The 13942-nt window shown below is 59.3% G+C and overlaps 1 protein-coding gene across 7 annotated transcripts in view; it reads right to left on the reverse strand.

Annotated features, from left to right (window-relative positions):
• The window catches only part of IGF2R (insulin like growth factor 2 receptor), an 88667-nt gene that overhangs the window by 53240 nt on the left and 21485 nt on the right, over nucleotides 1–13942 (reverse strand). For all 7 annotated transcript variants that reach the window (XM_036413797.2, XM_036413800.2, XM_036413798.2 and 4 more), the window contains exons 3-5: nucleotides 5518–5645; nucleotides 3670–3768; nucleotides 82–214 (exon numbers count right to left, since the gene is read on the reverse strand). In XM_036413797.2, coding sequence (XP_036269690.1) covers nucleotides 82–214; nucleotides 3670–3768; nucleotides 5518–5645 — 360 coding nt within the window. The remainder of the gene's footprint in view (nucleotides 1–81; nucleotides 215–3669; nucleotides 3769–5517; nucleotides 5646–13942) is intronic.

Consider the following 13942-nt stretch of genomic DNA (forward strand, 5'->3'; position numbering starts at 1 on the left):
CCCAGCAGGTGACCGTAGGCGGAGGGCAAAGACGAGGACACACCCCCACCCCTCGCCCACGCCCCCCCCCCCGGCCCAGACCTATGTCTCTGCAAACGTTGATGAACAGAGATATGTCCGGGTCCGAGTCATCCACCAAGTAGGCGCCGCTGAGCTTGATCAGGGGGTTCAGGTCGTGCTTCTTGAACTCGCTATCAAGTGCATAGCAGGGCACCTGGGAGAGAGGAGAGCGTCAGGGTTCCACACACACCTTCCACCAGATTGCCCACGCCCTGCCTCAGGTCACACACTCTCTGCTCAGACCACACCGAGAGCGAGTCCCCTCCAACCTCGAGGATGCAGCCTCCGGGGGCTCCCAGGGGCTGCTCGGCCGTGGAACTTGACATCTCCCTGGAATGCCCGTCCCCGGACCGCACAGCTCCTGCTTCTCCAGCAGAGAGCATGGCGCCCAGACACGTGCGAGACCCACCAAGGCCCTGGTCACCCAGGCAGCACCGCCTCCTGCCAGGTCTGCCTCTGAAACCCCCTGGCACCCCCGCCACCGCCGTGCGGAGAAACTGGGCCATCGTTTCAGAGGGTTCGCGCCCTGGTCCTGGGAGTCAGCCGCTCACACGGTTAACCGCCTCGTGTTTAGCTTTCAACCTTTCTTGGGAAGATGCTATCGGGCCTGCAGGAACGCTCTGACCCACTAACCTTCTTCCCGCCGCTCCCCGAGGTTTCGCGGAGCGCGCGTGGGCTGGCCGGACAGCGTGCGCCCCCTCGCGGCCCCGGGGGACACGCGCTCTCCGGCCAGATCCCTGGCAGGGCCTCCCGTCACGGGAGATCCGCTGATAAGCACGGGGCTGGCACATCTGGTCCGGGAGAGCGTGACTCAGAGGGCCGGGCGCCAGGCCCCGGCTACATCCTGCCGAGAGGCCGGGCCTGCGCTTCAGAAATTACCCAAATTAACGGGCAGGTCCCCCTGCAGCCCGTCACGGGGTGTGTGTGTGTGTGTGTCCCTCTCCGGCGGGGAGAGCGAGGCGCGGCCCCGGGGAGGCGGGACGGCCACGTGTGCGAGGCCCGCCGCTCCGGACGGGCCCGAGGGATCCCAGGGAGAGGCGGGCGCCCAGACCCCCGCTCCAGGCAGCCGGCCACCGCGGCGTGGCCAGGAAGGAGCGGCCCGCCCTGCGGCGCCCACAGAGCTGGAGTGCGCGTCGGAAAACAGCGCTCCTGGGGGAGGCCTCGCTTCCTGCCGGGCGCGGAGCAATGGAGACATTCATGAGCGGCGGCCGGGGGAGGGGCCCTCGCACACTGAGTGGACCTTGTTCCCGTATGTTAGCGGGGCCTGTGTGGCTGCGTCTGAGTGCCCTGTGTTCCCGCGCCCGGGGAGGGGCCGTGGCGCTTTGGAGAAACTGTAATCTTAAAAACACCCTCCCGGGTCCCCTGCTCGGCCCAGGGTGGCCGTGGGGAGAGGCAGGGAGCACTGCCGTGATCTGGCCGCCAGAGCAGCACAGAGACCGGGAAATGCGAGCGAGGTGCGGCAATCGTGGCGGCCACAACCTGGGCTGAGCGGGTTTCTCCCTGAAGAAGTGCTGGGTGCTGGGTGCTGTGCATGGGACAAGCACAACCAGGGGACACAGAGCGGAGGGGGCAGGGCGGGTGCTGGGGCGGAGCGAGCAGGGAGAGGTCCTTGGGGGGGAAAGGAGATAAATGAAAAGAAAAGAAACGCTGAGTGTTTTAACAACGTTTGTAGTCGCACCCCAGCCGGTCAGCGGGATCCATCCCCCCGAGATGGACGGGTAAAGCGGGGTGCTCGATGGTGACCGGGGGCACTGTGAGTGGAGCGGGTACGGCAGCCCAGTGGGCGGCCACATGCTCCCCACCCTCCCTCGAGGCGCCACCCTCCGGACCTTTAGTCCCAGCCCCCGAAAGCAAGAAGCCTTTCAGAACGCTAGGAATTCCTCCTGTGGGGCCCCCCATCCACTGCCCCCCCCCCCGCGCCTGGACACCAGTGCGATCCTTCCCAGCTGCCCCCCAGCCCCGAGGCAAGCAGAGAGCAGACTGCAACGTCTCTCCTGCACCTTCAGGCCCCCTCGGAGGAGAAATTAAATGTCAGTGTTTTGAGAGAAAACAGCTGGCCCTCCCCCTCCGCCCCAAGAACAGTTTAGAGCAGGGCACCGTCTGCTGCAAAGGCCACAGAGCAAACACGCCAGCCGCGTCACGTAGGCTCTGCCTGCATTCCTCTTTGTCTCCGCGGCCTGTGAGACGGGCCCTTCTCCGCCCTGGGCTGTGCAAACACACCGGGGGCCGGGCCGCGCTGCATGTGCGCCTGCCCGCCCGCCACACCGGCCCCGGCCGAGGGGAACAAGCTGCCCCTTCTTCCCTCCTTTCATCGGGAGGGTTTCCCAGGTGGGGAGAGGCCCCCGCCAGCCCAGGAGAGCGAGGGAGAGGCCTCGAGGGGGGGGGGGGGGGGCAGGAAAGCAGCCTTGCTGGCAGGCGGGGCGGGGGAGCCAGGGAGGGGGAGGGGGAGGTCTCCGGGGGAGCAGGCAGCTACCCGCAGCCCCCAGGCTCCTCCGGCCCCAGCTCACCCTCCGCTGTACGATTCAGGGTGAACCGACACCAAACCCAAAGCAGGGACATTTCCTTGGGCCGATTCCCTCCCGCACATGAGGCTTAGCTGCCTGAGCCTCCTGCGGCTCCTGTGAGAGGCACCGTCCCCGTTCCTGGACTGCCGTGCTGCAGGCCCGTGGTCACTGTCACTCCTTGTGTCACGGCTTCGCTTTTTAAAAGCGGACTCTCCCTTTCTGCCCTCCTTGAACGACACGGCAGTAAGCCATTCGTGAAAACATCTCCCATCGCTCCGTTCCTCGCTCCTAAGGCTCTGAACTCTGTCCCTCAGAACAGGCAACCAATGGCGGAGAGAGAGTGATCGGCCCACGAAGACCGCTGTCCAGCTGACCCAGATGGCGGAGGAATGAGGCGGAAAGAGTGTAACCGCTCCACTCCACTCCACTCCGCTCCGCTCTCCTCTCCTCTCCTCTCCGCCGTGGCCAGGGAAAGCCAACTGGCTGAGCCACCTTCGGGGGCCCCAGTTGAGGGAACAGGACATTTTGTGGACCAACAAGAATGACCTGACCAGCCCAGACAGTGTGGTTCAGTGGTTGAGCATCAATCCATGAACCAGGAGGTCACGGTTCCATTCCCGGTCAGGGCACAGGCCGAGTTGCAGGCTCCATGCCCAGTAGGAGATGTACAGAAGGCAGCCAAGCAATGATTCTCTCTCACCATTAATGTTTCTATGTCCCTCTCCCTCTCCCCTCCTCTCTGAAACCAACTTTTATTATTTTATTTTTAAAGAATGATCTGACCAAGAAAGAAGGGAAGGAATGTAAGCCATCCGGTTTCTGAGGTGAGCTGGGGAGACCTGGAGGGCTCAGGACACGCCACCCAGAGCTGCTGGCGGAGACGGCCCCAGGAGGCACGAGGACACACCACGCCCCGCTCCGCCGGGTCCCTCAGCACCGAGGTGCCGGGCACCGGAGACGTGGGGGCCGTTTTATACCTGAGGGCTGTGGAGAGAGAGCCCTGTCCTGGGCGAGGAACCACCCAGCACAACCGTCAGGCCCAAACCAGTATTTCCAGTCTGGAGGGCCCAGAATGTACTTTCCCAGCACATGACCTTGAGGCTACCTCTTTCTTGGCTTTGAACGTGTCCTTCTTGCAGGCGGCGGAGGTCCTCCACTCGAAGTAGTGCACGCAGTCCGCGGCGGCCACGAACTCGGGCGTGCCCTGCGGGGAGAGGCAGAGTCACCCTCCGCGGGCGCGTGCCCAGGACGGCGCGGAGCCGCCGGCGGACGATTTAAAAGCAGCCGCGCGGGGGCGGGGGAGCACAGCCGTTTGCAGTTGGACAAGGTCATCGGCCGGTTCCCAAGCCCAGCGGCTCCGAGACAAAGGCTTCACGGAGTCACGCTGGAATCTGGGGGAATCGGCCAAGGCTGTTCTGCTGCCCCAGCTATGCGAGTACAGTAAACTCCTGGGAAGCAGTCCTCGGGGCCTGATCCTTCACTCCAAATGTTCTCCAGCCGCATGCCAACAAAATCAACGCCAGAAATGTGACCTCATGCTTCCTGTCAGCGAGGGAGGAGGCCCACCCAGGCCCGCTGAGCTCCCAGCCAGCCTCGCTTCAGTCCACCCCCCCCCCGCACCCCCTTGCACCCCTCCACCCAACCCCCCCCCCCAACGCCTCCACCCAGGGAGACGCCAAACTTAGCCACAGCACTGCCGGGCGATGCCTGACCCGGCGGGAATTCACCCATGTGCCAATCTGGAGGCCTCCACAATTCTGGTTCTCTCATGGTGAGCTCAGAATTCTTGGAGGGAATCGGCTAAAACGAAAGCAGGAGCTGGCCTGCTCAGTAACACACACCTCCATGTTTCACACAATGGCACATGGGCTTCCCTCCCACGGTTTCGACATGGACAGCAGTGCAACGGATAGGCTGGTCCAAACATGGAAGTTTTATCTTTAAAAAACTCTTGAGCTGACACAGTGTGGGCCTGAGAATGCAGCAATCACAGCAAATTCTAAAATAATTTTTTAAAGCAATCTGGTGGCCACATGAGTTTCTTGCACCCTGATATTTCTCAGTACTTGGGCTCTTACTCCAATGAGAGAGCGTTGTCAGGATCTGCATACCGATTGCTTTTCCTAAGAACTAGCCATTTCTTACTTTGGGTCCCTCACTAACCACTCAAGATTAAAATTTTAAAAATCCCATGCAATAGAGAGACTGCAAGAACAAATCTCACTTTGAACAATGATGTCCCCTTTCAACACTAGGAATACCCAAAAAGATGGGAAGCCTACTACCCACTAACAAAAACTTCCCCCATTTTCAACGTTCCTCATCTCATAACATGCACATAAACAAATTACTAACGTTCTGCAGCACGCCAGAAAATACATTTTTTTGTCCATCTGACAAAAAAAAAATTGGTGTAATTTTGATTCATTCACGTTGGACAGCTATCGTAGTGTTGGCTGTTGTCATTTTTTTAAGTTTTTTTAATTTTTTTTTTTAATAACGGAAAAAGAAGTCAGTGCCCCCGACCACATAGGTACTGCATGTTTTAAACATTCCTGCCGCCCATCCTTTGAAAACAGCTGTCCTACACAGATCTCCGTCGCTACAGTTTAACATATGTGAGGAAAGAAAAACATTTAAAACAAAAAACTCCCAAATAAAATGCTGGGGGAAGAGATTTGGGAAGAAGGGGGGAAACTGGGCCTGCAATAAACATTACACTGTGCTCGGGTTTAAGCACATCCATCACTGTGATTTGTAGCCTCAAACAGGATGTGGATCGAGTTTCACCCGCAGTTGGAACTACAGACTCCGGGTTTTTCACTTATTGGCTCGTAACGGCGATGGCGATTTCGGCTGGGGGTCTATCTGCTCGCTCTCCGCTCTTCCCGCTCGTTACCCGGAACGTTACCGGGAACGGCGGCGGGACGCCTGGCACGGAGCGCGGACTCACCAGGGTCTTGCCGCAGAGGAAGGCGATGCTGCTCTGCAGCTTGTGGCGTGCGCGCCCGCCGCCGTCGCAGTCCGCGGTGGTGTTGAACTCCAGGAGGGTCCTGGTGGCGCTCTTCAGCAGGGAGTCGCCTGCGGGAGAGGAAAGAGCACCACAGGCTGTAGCACACTCAGAGCCACAAAGCCGTTTCCAGGCCCCGGCCCGTTCACACGGCGCCGTCATTCACCGGGAAGCTTATAAACTTACAGACGGGCCTGCCCCGGGACCCTGCACCTCGGGAGCAGCATCCCACCCGCCCCGCTGCTCAGGCCCCAGACACATCCACGGAGGCCTACCTTCCCCTCCGCGTATTCCTCCCACCTCCGGTCTCCGCCACTACAAAACCACTGCCGCCCCCTCAACGGGGCCCCTCAACGCCGCTCTCGCCTGTCCCTCACCGCCCCCACCCCATCGTCTTGCACCCGTGTGATCATTAAAATGTACAACTCGGCCACGGGTATTCTTCAATAACTTCCCATCGTATGTGCTCCCAATCAAAACTCTTTATAATGGCTCACAAGTGGAGTAATCATGTTTTAGATTGCCTGGGAAATTACTGCAATAATCAAGAATAAAAAGTATACGTAGTATTAACCATCTGCCTGCCATAAGCAACTACAGACCAACTTTAAAATCATTCTTTCGGGTGAATTTTCAACTGAAAAGATTCAGGAGCACCCAAATTGCAAGTCATATGTTTATTTTTATAATATACACTGCAAACTGTTTTTTTTAATTAAATTCAAAATAAAACATCATGGTGTGTGGGGATGGTTTCCGTTTTGGACACATGGCAGTTACCTGCTTAATACTTGGTAGTTGGCATGGAAACAGATAAGCTGACAGACTAAAACACAGGAGAGACATTTGTGCAAATCAAACTTCAATATATCATCAGTTGGCAAAGAAGAGGATATTCAATAAATGGAATTGGAAACAAAATGGCAATCCACATGGGAAAAAAACACATGATAAAACAGGATCACTATCTGCCACCACATACAAAAATAAACTCTACATGGGTTAAAGATGTAAACATCAACACCAGACTTTCAAACTTTTAGTAAAAAATAGTTATCTTTTATATCTTTTTTTAATATATTTTATTGAGTTTGTACAGAGAGGAAGGGAGAGAGAGAGTTAAAAACATCGAAGAGAGAGTCATCTGTCAGCTGCCTCTTGCACACCCACTACTGGGGATGTGCCTGCAACCAAGGTACATGCCCTTGACTGGAATCGAAGCTGGGACCCTTCAGTCCCCAAGCCAACGCTCTATCCATTGAGCCAAACCGGTTTCGGCATCTTTTGTATCTTAATGTAAGAAAGTATTTAACACTAAATAAAATTTAGCTACAAAAAAGTGGTAAATTTGTTACTAAATTTAAAGTTTTTACATTCATCAAAAATAGCTTAACAAAAGAAACAAGTTGTAAATGGGAGTACACAGAGCTGGCAAAGAACTGGCATTTATAATACATAAACTCACAAAGGACCAAAAAAAAAAAAATTATAAGTCCAGGAAATAAAGGAAAATGAAAAGCCTGACAGAGAACACAAAAAGGAGAATGCTTTTTAAGGCTCACAGCTAGCCAAGATAGGATGAATTTTAATATCAAAAGCAATGAGGAAAATCTAAGCCTTCTAGGCAGAGAGAATAAGTCACATGACTCAACGTAACTCAATCTAAAATGGACAGGACGTGTCCAGACAGAAAACACATCAATAAATGCATGGAGATGCAGAACATCACTGGTGAACAAGGAATTGCAAATCGAGACCACATGGCACACTGCTTTCAGCAATCCCATGGACAAAAATTAAGCGCCAAACGTGGGTGGAGAGGTGGCGGAGACCTCTCCTACGCAGCGCGGAGGTGAAAACCGGTGTGACCACTTTCTAAGTCAGCGTGGAATCAGGCCCTGAAATTGGACTTTCATGTACCCTGTGACCTCACTCCTCGGCTCCCAGGCAGATGCTCAGAGCAAACCATGCACGCACACAGCAGGAAACCGGAGAGGACAACTGGTAGGTTTCACTCCAGCAATGACCTGGGAACAGCCCGAACGGCCCCACAGAAGAGCAGGGTAAATCGGGTGGGGCCACTCCCATGTGTGGGGTGACCGGGAATAAACCACAGTGGAAGGTAACAATGGAGTTGATTTTCATTTCATACTGTTACCACTTGAGTCCCCAAAGAGTTGAAAACAGCGTACACACACATACACACACACACACACACACACACAGATTGGGGGTGGGGGGTGAGGAAGCAAGGAAGAGAGGGGGCACGTTTTTAAATGCAGATGTGGGCTAATGGTCACTTCCATAAATAGTGGTTATTGTCGGGTTCCTCCTGCATTTTGTTAAAGATGGGATTCACTACATTATCTAAAACAACTAGTGAAAAATAAAATGGGCCCTAGCTGGTCTGGCTCAGTAGACTAGACGCAGCGTCATCCTGCGGACTGCAGGGCCCCGGGTTCCATTCCGGTCACGAGTTATAGGCCCGGCGGGGGCGGAGGGAGAGATGCAGGAAGCAGCCAATCAGTGGTTTTCTCTCATCCTTGCTGTTGCTATCCCTCCCTCCCTCTTCTTCCTTCCTCTCTAAAATCAATAAAAAAAAATATTTTTAAATAAAATAAACAAAATTAAAAGGTTAGCCCTGGGATTATTGATTAGTGATCTCGAGAGTGTTAAGTGGTCCAATTCAACACGGACAGCCGAGGTCTTTAAAAAAGGAGGAGGGGGTGAAATCAGGATGCCATCTGGTGAAGGAGAGGAAATGGTTTCTGAGCTGCGACACCGCCGCGCAGCGGTTCTGTGTCCCACCCGCGCTCCCGCGGAGACCGAGACCGGGGCCTGTCCGCCCTGCAAACCCCTGTCCGCCCTGCAAACCCCTGTCCGCCACAATCTGCGGCCACCTGCCGCGCCGGCACCGCGGACAGCGCCCGCGCTAGCGCCTGGGCAGCGCCCGAGCCCCGCCCGCGGACAGTGAGCACCGCGGACAGCGCCCGCGCTAGCGCCTGCACAGCGCCGGCCCCGCCCGCGGACAGCGCCTGGACAGCGCCGAGCCCCGCCCGTGGACACCCCGGCACCGCGGACAGCGCCTGGACAGCGCCGAGCCCCGCCCGCGGACAGCGCGGCACCGCGGACAGCGCCCGCACAGCGCCGGCCCCGCCCGCGGACAGCGCCAGCGCCTGGACAGCACCCTGAGCCCGGCCCGCGGACAGCGCCAGCGCCTGGACAGCACCCTGAGCCCGGCCCGTGGACAGCGCCAGCGCCTGGACAGCTCCGAGCCTTGCCCGCGGACAGCGCCCGCACAGCGCCGGCCCCGCCCGCGGAGGGAGGGCGGCGGGCGGGGCTTCCGGCGCCCCCGCAGCCGGCGCGGCAGGACACGGCGGCGGCGGAGAGCGGTGCTGCGGCCGCGCGGGGGCGGCTCCCCCGCCGGCATAAAAGGCCCTCCCCGGCACTGCGGCGCCAGACCGCAGCCCGCCCCGGCCCGCGCCCGCCGCCCGTTCCTCCGCAGCCGGGAAGCAGAGGTGCTGGCCCCGGGCCCCGCTCCGCCGCGAGGCGGCAGCATCCCCCCGCCAGCCGCGGCGCCGCGCCAGCCGTCAGCCTCTCCGCCGCCGCCGCCTGACGCCGCCGAGCAGACCGGGCGCCAGCGCGGCAAGCTCCGCGGCAACCCGCCAGCCGGGCCACCTCCCCGGGCCGAAGCCGGGCGAGGACTGCGGGGCGGCGGCCAGCACGCCAGGCCCACGGCCAGCTCCCGAGGACGGCGCCAAATGGGCTGGATCGCGCTCGCCGGGGCCGTCAGACCGCGCCGGGTCCTCCAGAACCCGCGCGGGCCCAACCAGGCCGCGCTCCCCAGGCCGGCCCCGCCAGGCCAGAACGCCCTGGCGCGGCCCCGGCCGATCGGAGCGGGCGAGTTCCAGGCCGCGCTCGCCAGGGCGCTTCCTGCAGCCCAGGCTGCGGACGCCAGCCCCGCCAGACCACGGCTTCCCGCAGGCCGAGCCCGCCCGGCCAGGCCGCTCTCGCCCAGGCCCGCTGGGCCGCCACCAGCCCCCCCGATCCCGATCGCCAGGCCGGGCCCGCCAGACCCCGCTGGGTCCTGCAGACCGCGCGCTGGGTCCGCCAGACCGCTCGCTGGGCCCGGCGAACCGCTCTCTGGGCCCGGCGGACCACCCCAGGGCCCCTCGACCGAGGGCGCCAGGCCCTCCTCACCACGCTCTCCAGACCGGGCCCGCCCGAGCAGGGCGCCCCCGCTGGGCCCGCCAGAGCCGGCCGCGCTCGCCGGGCCCGCCAGATCGCCCCGGGCCCTCCAGAGCGCGCCCGCCCGCGCGCGCCCGCCCCTCCCGGCCGCGCTCCCCAGTCCGGGGGCTCCCTGCGAGATCCCGAGCCCCCGGCCCAGCCGACGGCGCTCCCCAGGCCGGCCCAGCCCGAGCCGGCAGAGCTCTCCAGACCAGACCGCGTCGGGTGCTGCAGACCCTGCGTCCCGGACCCGCCAGGCCGCGCTCTCCAGGGCCCGCCAGGCCTCGCCGTGTCCTCCCGACCGCGCTCTCCAGGGCCGCTGCGCCAGACCAGGTCGAGCTCTCCCGGGCTCATCCGAGCAGGCCGCGCTGGCAGGAGACCCCGCGAATAGGCCGCTCCGGCCCCTCAAGGTCCCGTTCCCCCGGCCGCGCCCCGCAGGGCAGGCTGCGCGCTTCCAGCCCGCCCGGCCGCGCTGGGCGCGCCGAGATCCCCAGATCGCGCCGGGTTCGCCTGGGCCCGCCAGGCCCGCCCGCGCCCGCAGGCCCCGCCGCGTCCTGGCAGCCCCGCCAGGTGGCGCTCTCCGGCGAGTCGGGCCCCTCGGCGCGCGCAGGCGCGGCATCTGGAGCCGCCTGGCCGCACGCGCCCTCCGCGCTCGCCAGGGCCCGCCAGGCCAGGCCGCGCTCGCCGGGGCCCGCCAGGGCGGCGAGCCACGCCCTGCCGGCCAGGCCGCGCCCGATCAGCGCGAGCCTGCGCAGCAGGGCGTCCACCAGGCCCCGCTCGCCGGCCCCGGCGGCCCCCCCCAGGACGGGCCACGCCATGCCCCCGAGACCCCGCCGCGTCCTGCAGAGCCTGCGGGCCAGGGCGCGCTCGCCGGTCCCGGCGGCCCCGGCCAGGCCGGGCCCCGCGCTGCACGCCAGGCCGCGGCGGATGGCGCAGGCCCTGCGCGCCAGGCCGCGGTCCCCGGAGCCCAGCCGGCCCGGCGCCTGCCACGCGAGGCGGAGGACCCGGACCCGGACGGGCTCTGGGGAGCTCGCGTCCACTACGCGCTGATGCTGCGGGCCTGGCCGTACCGGGAGCCGCGGCCCCGGCCGCCCCCCGACGACGAAGACGACGACCCGCTCCCCGTCAACTTCCGGCGCCTCGGCCCCGGCGCCCGCCCCGACGCCGCCGACCGGCTCCCCGTCAATTTCCGGCGCCTGGGCCGCGGCCCCCGCAGGGCCGCCCGCGATGGCGAGGCCGCCCGCGATGGCGAGGCCGCCCGCGATGGCGGGGCCGCCGGGAGAGGCCCGCCCTTCCGGGAGCCCTGGCGCCGCTGGGGAGCGGAGTGGCTGCTGGGGACCGTCGGTGTCATGGACAACGGGGATCCCCGGGAGATCGAGGCCCGCCGGGAGCGCTGGGCGGAACTGCTGGGGTTGCGGCCTGGCCGCGAGGGCGGGGCGGCCCGGGCGGCCCGGGCTGCCCGCGGGGGCCAGGCTGCCCGGGAGCGCCGGGAGGTGCAGCCTGACGAGCATGGCCACGTTGGCTGGTTCGGGTGGCTGGAGCCGGTCGTGGGGCTCCCCCGGCGCTAAGTCCCCCCGTGAGCGGGGCTTGGCCGCCGCTCCCCCCCTGTTGTGCCCTTCACAGTGGACTCATGCCTCCCCGAACTGGACAGAAGCTCTGCCCTGGCCTTCCCGCACCTGCTGCCTCGGCTTTCTGCGCTACAGCAACTGCCCTCCTGGAAAGAGATCTCTATTCTTGCTACCACGCTTCCCGCCCCCAGAGACTCTCGCCCTCCTCCGCTGCCCCCCACGCCCCGGGACTCGCCCCGGCTCCCGCCCCGCTTAGCGTGGCTCTCCCAGCCAGGTGCCGGACCTGGTATGCCTGAGCACGTCCGGCCGCGCCTGCAGCGCTGTGCCTCCTCCCCTGTTTTTACAGCATCCTCACATTCCAGTGTCCTTTGCCGTTGTGGTTTTGTGTGTGTGTGTGTAAGCTCCATGGAAAAAAAAGGAGCTCGTGTCTGTTTCAGTGACTGATTTCAAGTGTGTGTTTCAAATAAATGAGTATTAAATGCCAGTTGTTTTTAAATATTTTATTCACATATCTGGGAATTAACCAAGGAAATCAGAATAAAACATACAATTTATTCAACTGCCCCACACAGTTAGGCTGTCCCAGCATAGTATTTATCACAGCACTACGGAAAAAAAAAATCTGTACAAACATCTTTGTACATAAAAAATGAAAAAGATAAAAAAAATTTAAAAAACAAAAAAAAGTATATTATATATATATATATATATATATATATATATATATATATCTGTACAGTACTAATTCCTCTATTGGCAAGATTTGCAAAAGTAGGTTATAGGAATATGTTTTAAAATTTAGCAGATTTTGTTCAGTCTGAACAAAAACTGCACCTATGGACGAGGACAATGGGGGGTGGGGAAAGGGCAGAGGGTGGGGTGGGAACCTGGTGGAGGGGAGCAATGGAGGGGGGGAAAAAAAGGAACATTTGTAATAATCTGAACAATTAAGATTTATTTTTAAAAAATTAGAATTTGCTAGACTACCAGGAGAGACCATAAATGGGATAAAAACATGAGTTATATCTAAAAACTCAACAGGGGGGAGGGAGAAATTGGTAAGATATGCACACATATAGTACCTTAATAAAAAATGAAAAATAAAATAAAAACACAACCCTAACCCTAACCCTAACCCTAACCCTAACCCTAAATAAAATAAAAACACAATCTTAAATATCCCACAGAATGACATGGTTTTACCAAATATATAACATACACATATGTATATAGGGCTTAAAAACAAAATGTTTTCACATCTTAATCATCAGAGATACAAAATCCAACCCAGGGGCCGGGCTGCATGGGGTGGTGGGAGGTTCCCGAGGCTGACGCCGGGCCACACACGCACACACACACACACACACAGGGGTGCCCCCGAAGCCAATGCCAGGCTCCTGAGAGTGAGGCCAGGACACAGCACCTCAACCAGGTGGACTCTGGGGTCCTGCCCAGGTCCCCAGCAAGAAGGCCGCCAGAGCCCCCGGCTCTGATGGTGAATAACCTCAACTACCTCCCCGCTGGGGGGTGGGTGACCTGTTAAACGGGCTGGTCACGGCTCTCAGTCGTGGATATATAGCTCCTCACGCTCAGAGGAGTTCCATTAAAACCGGGGTATTCATACTTAGGATGTTAGGAGGGAGGTGGACACCGTTGGTGGTTTTCCATATTTGCCAAGTGTGATGTCATGCCTCCAAAGGTTATGACGAGCAAATGATTTAGACTAACTGCATTCGACGAAGAATTTTAGGCCCATCCTATTTATAAGTTTAAAAAGTGTTACATTTTTTAAAGAATTATCACTAGTGCTTCAGGCCTCATCGTCAGATCACATTTTCAGAGGAAATCAAATATATAAGACGTAGAAGTCGCTTTAAAATGCGGTGAAAATGGAGCCAAATGCTGTTCACAGGCCCCATAAAACCTAGCTGCTCCCCTCTGCTAGATTTGCATACTCAACCGTATCGTTGGCTTAGGGAAGAACTAAGGTTTGATTTCTTAATCAAAAATAAGGTACTATTATTTAACCTGGAGCGGAGGCCTTCCTCTTCCTCTCTAAGCATTCAGACAGACAGCCCTGGGGGCACCATAAAACTTGCATCAGCAGTGATCTCCCCGAAAGGGCTGCAGACAACCATCCCACAGCACTACCCAAACGTGCCCGCACCCAGGCTCCCTGCCAGCGCTGTCTGATGCAACCCTGGGAGCGCCTGCCAATGTGGCGGGAGAAAGGCGAGGCTTCGCTTTGCACTTACACCTGACGCACTAATGAAGTGGCCCTGACCATCGGGATTTCCTCTCCGGGAGCTGCCAGCCCTCAGACGCTGCGCTTCTCTCCCAGGTGGCTCGTCTTATTTATTAAGGGGAGACCTTGCCTCCTCTGGATTCTATTTCGATTCCCCTAACATTCCACCGTCCTTTTAACGTTCACTGAGCGGTCACTCCTGTTACACCAGGAAGGAGTGGTCTGGCCCTGTGTGCTAAGAGGTAAGTGCCTCAACTACACCTAAAATGCTGGTTATACATGAAGTTCTCATATACGTTTGGATCTATTGCCATCCTGATTCTCCCGT

Source organism: Pipistrellus kuhlii, unplaced genomic scaffold (genome assembly GCF_014108245.1).
Source record: "Pipistrellus kuhlii isolate mPipKuh1 unplaced genomic scaffold, mPipKuh1.p scaffold_m20_p_5, whole genome shotgun sequence".
NCBI lineage: Eukaryota > Metazoa > Chordata > Mammalia > Chiroptera > Vespertilionidae > Pipistrellus > Pipistrellus kuhlii.